The sequence below is a fragment of the Octopus bimaculoides genome, chromosome 10 (assembly GCF_046866305.1).
Source record: "Octopus bimaculoides isolate indiv1 chromosome 10, ASM4686630v1, whole genome shotgun sequence".
NCBI classification, from domain to species: Eukaryota; Metazoa; Mollusca; class Cephalopoda; order Octopoda; family Octopodidae; genus Octopus; species Octopus bimaculoides.
The window spans coordinates 17,898,648-17,906,147 of NC_142937.1; the positions used below are offsets into that span (position 1 = coordinate 17,898,648).

A 7,500-nucleotide genomic window follows, 5' to 3' on the forward strand; every position below is an offset into this window, starting at 1 on the left:
TAAAAACTCACCTCCTCCTAGTCTCGGCGTCTGTTGGTTTCAGACCTTCTAAGGTCTAACCACAGACCACATTACAGCGACCTCCATCTTTGTCGCCACCATCATGTCTCACACTAACGTCATCAACAACATCCCTACAACAGCACCAGCACACTGCACAGGTTCTAATATATCGCTGTTCATGAGTTACTCACCAGGGTTAACAACAAACATACAACCCACGCAGATGCATGTAGATATATGAATAAATGTCCATCAACCGCTTCCATTTATCATTCAGCTTGTATATATATATGTGTGGCCAGCATTAAAGACATTTAAAGTTACAATCTTGTTTATATATTCTTCACCGGGTTTCCTACCAAATGATATCACAGCCTTCTGAGTGAGTCACATTAGATGGTTCCACAAACTATACATCTATAAGTTTGTGCTGAAGTGCACTTCTCCAATTAATATTACTCAGTCCTCTTTCAAGTATCCCATAACCATCAACTTTTTTCAAGTTTCTTGAATGAAATGGTTTACTTACCTGCAGCTATTGATCACCTGTATATCTAATTTCTACAGATTGAGGCAATCAATAATGAGGAGATGGCTTTTAGTTGGGATTTAACAAACTACCCCCTGCGACAGCAAGTCATGGCTGTCTTGAAACCGTATGTCACTCTATTTACGACGACTGTAGAATTCAGAGAAAAGTATAGGTAAGTGACTTGTTATTTGTTTTATGTAATTTTCATTGTCACAATTGAAAAGAGTCCACAAACACTCAAGCAAATTTGTTAAATTTTGTACTAAGATCTATTATATACCAATGAGCAAAAGAAGGCTACTTTGGACAGTGTAGCTCCTTATATATAATAAATAGATGAAATGGTCATGGCTGGAATGCTTTTGATCATAGACCTACTTGATTTGGTCATATCTAGGACTACACAATGATATCTAACACCTTTTTTCTTTTGCAGTTTCTTCTTACACTCTATTATTTTATGTACGATCAGTATTGTGTGAAATTCTTTTCTATCCCTTTTCAGCATTTGGATGGATGGCCCCATGTCAGGAGTGAACCCTGATATTGTGGAAGTAGAAGTTGGTACCTTTTACAGAAGTCTCTACAAACTTGAAAAGCAATTTGACAGTGTCCCTGCTCCTAAGAGGATTGCCCACAAAGTAAGTCAAATACTTTCAAGTGAATTTAGTAAATAAGGAAAAGTTTGCATGTCATGTGCCAGTGCAGACTGCCATAAGATTATGTTTAGGTCAATGTTTGAAATAAATATTAACCAATTTAGGTATGGATTTAGCTGTGATTTTGTAGAGAAATAGCATCTTAGCTAAAAATCAGTCTTCTTGGATATATGCATAAAATTTGTAAGAGAAGTAACAGATCAAGACAAACTAGGTAAGATAAAGAATACAGCCTGATTTTTACTCCTTGTTGAATCCATCTTGACACTTTTGTTGCCATATTTTGCTTTAATTACACTGCCTTTGTTTCATTTAATTTTGAAAATAATGGAGTGTTTAGTAAAATAATTTTGTTTTTATTAAGCTGGTGTTTGGAAGGTAAATTAACATGGAATTTTGAGGGATGGTTTTAATTTAGATCCCTTTAAATCAGAAAATTTATATCATAGAACCAGGGGTAGTCTCATGCAGGTTGATCTCAAAAGGTTTAAATCATTTATACTGTTAACACTTGTGTTGGTTGGTATTCATTTTAATGTTTGAAATAAATAATAAACAGTCTTGGAATGGATGTAGCTGTGATTTTTTTCCTATTGTAAGCAAATAGCATCTTAGCTAAGAGTCAATCAATTTTATTGGTTATATGTATAACATTTGTAAGATAATTTATAGATCAAGAGATAACTTGGTTTGATAAAGTATATGACATTGAACACAAAACTGCTCATGTCTGCTCTTGTAGTCATACCTGCATCTATTTAAAACAAAATCTTCTAAAAAGACTGAATGACCTAACAGAGTACAGAATACTATGTAAGGTAGTAGAGTACATGGAGATAGGTATATTGAAGTCCACTTTAAAAACCAGTTATTCATATTGTAAGCCAAAAATTATTATTTTGAAAATTGCAGACAAAATCCCAAGTTGAAGAATTCAAAGCTCACCTGCCTTTGATACACACTTTGTTCAATCCTGGATTAAGGGATCGCCACTGGGAGCAGATATCCGAAATTGTTGGCTTTACTCTGAAACCAGATGACAGTTATTGTCTATCTAAAATGGTGGACATGAATTTGGAGCCATTTGTTGCTAAATTTGAAGGAATCAGTGAAGCGGCTAGCAAAGAATATACTCTGGAGAAAGCATTGGGAAAAATGAAAAAGGACTGGGCTCCGGTATGTAAAAAGAAAAAAAAAAGAAGAAATCTTAGAATCATTTGAATTATTTGGTGTTTCAAAATCGTTTTGTTTGATTTCCTTCAATATTATCAGATTATTTTACTGAAATTTTTTTGGGGTATGCATGCTTCTGTGAGATACTGTATGTGTGTATGTATGTATGTATGTGTGTTTATATATATATATATATATATATATATATATATATATATATATATATATATACCCCATACACACACAAATGCAGAGACCTGTAAGTTGCTTCTAACTATTTGATTGGTTACTACTTAATCATAGGTATACCCCCATGTAGAACTAACCAAGATATTTCTCCTCATCATTATCATCATCATAGCTATAAAGTTTGTGGAAATGGTATGCAGGTGTGGTCTCCATTTGTTAGACAGTTGTTTCCACGGTTCACCTCGTTTATTGAACTGGACCCATGGATTAAGCGTAGACCGCAGTTGGGAGCTTGGCATGCAGAGTATCATCAGGCACTTGTGCTTCTCTCCCAAGTGGGCAATGCCAGTGGCAGGAGTGCCACCTCATCCTTTTATAGAGGGTTAGTAGAGTTTAAATATGACGATGCTCTGGGAGAAACCTTGGGCTTCGATGAGTCAACTCGCCAGCCTGTACTGAAGAACATTCGAGCCAGGGCCTTTGGACAGTTTCCAAAAGTCCCTGGCATGGCAGTGTTACAAAGGTGCCTTCTCTGTTCAAGACAAACTCTTTAGGCATGATTCTTCAGCCATACCAACTTGTCCAAGATACAGTCAGGACAATGAAACTGTCTTGCAGGCAATTGTGCAAGGTCTGAAGATATCGGAACTATGGGTTTATGTCGAACAACTATTGTTGCATCTGAGGAGAGAACAGCTGTCAACTGAGTCTATAATTAAGATTGTTCCGCTGTCTTCCCTCAATAGGAAAGAGCAGGTTTGTGTCCTCTGCGTAGTAGCTACCACGAAGGAAGTAGTGTGGAAGACGAGAGTGAAAGGGATCATGACAGGCACTTTCATCTCCAGCCTTGGGTTGGTGAACTTTGACCTTTTCCATATGAAAAGGAAAATAAGGATGGAGAGGAGATGCCTGTCACACGGAATATTTTGGAAAAGATGGACGACTGTAGCAAGAGTGTTGAGAGTAAATAAACTTGTTTGGATGAGAAATTAAAGAGCCTACCAAGGGATTCAGTGTAGAATGTGGTTTGTGGGGTCGACCACATGCCTCACTTCATAATTATTTTTTTTCATTCATTTTTGTTTCTCATCTGAATTTTATACTAATTTATCATCGATTATATGTTCCATTCATCCCCCCTCCCGACCCCTTGTCTGTTTTTCTATCATGCACTCTATTTTTTGACCTTTATGCTTAGGAAGGGCATCCAGCTGTAGAAACTCTGCCAGATCCGATTTGAGTCTGGTGTAGCCATCTGGTTTGCCAGTCCCCAGTCAAATCGTCTAACCCATGCTAGCATGGAAAGCAGGCGTTAAATGATGATGATGATGATGATTATGCTTAATAAAGAAAAGAGTTAAGGTGTTGAGTTGGCAGAATCAGTAGCACACCGGACAAAATGCTGAGTCACAGTTCTTCTGATTTTACATTCTGAGTTCAAATGCTGCCAAGGTCAGTTTTGCCTGTCATCCATTCAGGATTGATAAAATATGTACCAGTTAAGTGCTGGGGTCAATGTAATCAACTAGTTCTTTCCCCCAAAATTTCAGGCCTTGTACCGTGTTATTCAATTAAGGTACCAGAATCATTAGAGCATTGGAAGAATAGCTCGCAATATTTGTTCTGACTCTTTAAATAGTGAGGTCAAATCCTGCCAAGGTCAGCTTTGCCTTTCATCCTTCTGGGGCCAATAAAAGTATCAGTCTAGTACTGGGGTCAATGATATTGACTAATTCACTCCTCTGAAAATGGCTAACTTTGTGCCTCATATCATTTAGTGTTGATTTCAAGTCCTTCTGTGGACTTGAATCAAACAATAAGAAAACAGCCCCAAAACATTCTCCTCGAGAGCTTTCTGAATTAAAGGTTTTGTGGGCCTTGTTTAACCCTAGGTCAGCTCTGATTGAGTAAATCTAAGATAAAAGACATTCCCACCATGACCAATCCCATCTTTTTGTATATCAGGAGCTATATCATTCAGTGTACCTTTATTTATTTAAGACTATGTTGTAATTCGAGGGAAATTTGACTGCTACTTCTAGTAATCTCATAGATACTTACTCCAGTGACAATAAAGTAGTTAAAAAGACAGAAGGATGTTAATAATGATTGCAGTATAATTTTGTTGTGTATCTGTTACGTTTTCCAGCTGGAATTTGCTATGATACCCTACAGAGAATCAGGCACGTCCATTCTGTCATCTGTTGATGAAATCCAGTTGCTGCTTGATGACCACATCATTAAGACTCAGACAATGAGAGGATCTCCTTTCATCAAACCATTTGAAGCAGATATGAAGTAGGTGTCTTAAAGTCTTCCGTTCACTAATGCGTGCACACACGCGCGCACACACACACACACACACATGTGCACACAAACATGTGCACACACACATGTGCACACGCACACATGTGCACACACACACACATGTGCACACACACACATGTGCACACACACACGTGCATTTACACTCACACATGCGCACACTCACACTAACCCTTTCTCTTTGAGTGTTCCCAGAATTCTCAATGGCAATCTAGCAATATTCTTTAAAAGATATATTTCTCTTTAGAAAAACTTTGCAACCTGACATGCGTGTGTGTGTGTGTATGTGTGTGAGTGTGTATTTATATATATTAATATACATGTGTACCTATATATGTATGTGTGTATATGTGGCACTGACATCACCTAAACAGTCTCACTGTTTTATATTTTAAACACAGAAGCAATATCAAGCTACTAACCAGCCTGAGGACTGAGTAGAAAGCACTTACTTGAAACCAAGTGCTTATTAAGTGGTCTTAATGACATGGCCACAATTCTGCCTACTGTCAAAGTAGAGTTTTCAATACAAATGTTTACTGAGTGGGGTTGTGTGGCTTATAGTGAAGTAAGATCTACCATCTTATTTTAGATTAATAAGGTTTTAATAGTATACAGGGCTGTGAGATGGCAAAAATAGGAGAGAGTAGAAGAAAGTGCCTTTCAGCATTTAGTTCACATTTCAATATTCTGAGTTTAACTCATGCTGGGGTTCTTGTTTCATGCAGGTTGCATTTTAGTTTTAGGAGTTTTGCATGCATTATTTTAACCAATCAGAAATTTTAGAAATAGTAGTCTGTTATTTATTTTTAGTTAGTTTAACAAGACAGTCATTTTAGATCCAGCATCATCACATGTTATTTTTGCTAATCAAATATTTTATGCAATCAGGAACTAGTTGCCTGTGCAATCTAGTTTTGACTGCATTAATTAACTGAAAATTTGTTCAGCTTCATTAACCTGCACTGAGAGCATGAGCTTGACATCTTGATTTTCGTTCTAGGAACAGTCATGTACAAACTGTTACATTGCTATTTTGTTTCATTCTCCCTTTACTATCTAACTTTGGTTTAGCCTCAGCAGAATAATTTCAGCTACTTTAAATACATCTATATTTGTTCAGCTTTTCACTTATGTATCTGTTTGCACATATTTAATTTTACGACAAGAATTCTTACATAGTTGGGAAAACATGAAAATGATTTCATCGATAAGTATCAATGTACATTTTCATAATGAGATTTAGGTAAACTTTCTTTGATTACTATAAATTAAGGTTTAAAATTTTCCAGTTTTAAATTCTGTTCCTTTTTATCTTACATTAACAAACAATATGCTGTGAATTTTACCAACACAGTCCATTAAGACTTATATTTGTTAGTAATGAAGGAATAAAAGAGAATTTTATATTTAGTCAATTCTTGTTATTTCTACAAACATTTTTAAAAATCTCCTGAAAGCATATTCTACTGAAAGTAGTTCAATTTTTACACACTATTTTAGTAACTATATTCACAAAATATTTATATGGAAAGATTTAAGACTGTTAGTCAAAACAAATTTTCATTTTATTTTATCTGTGAATTATAGTGTAACATTGTTTTTCTTTTGTTGTTTTTTCTTGCATCTTTTTTAACATTCAGAGACTGGGAGCTTAAAATGATACGCTTACAAGATATCTTGGATGAATGGTTAAAAGTACAGGTGACCTGGCTTTACTTGGAGCCAATTTTCAGTTCCCCTGACATCATGTCACAAATGCCAGAAGAGGGCCGTCGGTTCACCACAGTTGACAAAAACTGGCGTGATATCATGAAATCTGCTCTTGCTGACAAACATGTTTTGGCTGTGCTTAAGATTGAAAGAATTCTAGAAAAACTGAAGAAATCAAATGATTTGCTTGACTTGATACAAAAGGTAAATATCTCATTTTGATTTTTCTTTTACTCTCATGCAAACAAGTATGCAATATTCATACCCTCTGGATAGCATTTCCCCATCACTATTCAATGGTGCACCTTCAGGTTTACAGTGACACACTCATTTTGAAACTCTGCTTTAGCATTATTACAAATTAGCACCCACCCATAATATTCTGAAGCACCCCCAGGCACCAAAGTCTGGTGATGGACCTGATTCTCCATAGACAAAATACAACAGCAAATTCACTGTAAATTCACTGTTGTAATGCTTAATGTTGAATTGTTATAATGCCTACTTCAATATAGCAGTATAGTTTTTAGATCAGTAAAACACAACTAATCTATCACTGTCTACTTCGTACTCTCTCACTGATTCACATTCGAATATACAGTAATGTATTACGAATGAATATGTACCATATTGTTTTGATTTTTGCTATTCTGTTCATATGGTAATTTATAATCTGTATATCTTTGTTATGATGTAACTCAATGTCTAATCTATTTTTCCTATAGGGACTAAATGAATACTTGGAAAAGAAACGTCTTTACTTCCCAAGATTTTTCTTTTTGTCTAATGAAGAACTACTGGAAATCTTGTCTGAGACAAAAGATCCAACAAGGTTAGATTGTTTTATTGTGGTTATTACAGAACAGAATATTAGTGGAAGATGGCCAAGGGGTTGTTGCTTTCTTT

At 35.8% G+C, this 7,500-nt stretch overlaps 1 protein-coding gene across 4 annotated transcripts in view; it reads left to right on the forward strand.

Moving 5' to 3' along the window:
- The window catches only part of LOC106883981 (dynein axonemal heavy chain 7), a 138,101-nt gene that overhangs the window by 35,887 nt on the left and 94,714 nt on the right, over window positions 1-7,500 (forward strand). For all 4 annotated transcript variants that reach the window (XM_089358436.1, XM_089358438.1, XM_089358437.1 and 1 more), the window contains exons 16-21: window positions 571-707; window positions 1,041-1,176; window positions 2,107-2,370; window positions 4,706-4,854; window positions 6,525-6,798; window positions 7,320-7,426. In XM_089358436.1, the coding sequence (XP_089214562.1) occupies window positions 571-707; window positions 1,041-1,176; window positions 2,107-2,370; window positions 4,706-4,854; window positions 6,525-6,798; window positions 7,320-7,426 (1,067 nt within the window). The remainder of the gene's footprint in view (window positions 1-570; window positions 708-1,040; window positions 1,177-2,106; window positions 2,371-4,705; window positions 4,855-6,524; window positions 6,799-7,319; window positions 7,427-7,500) is intronic.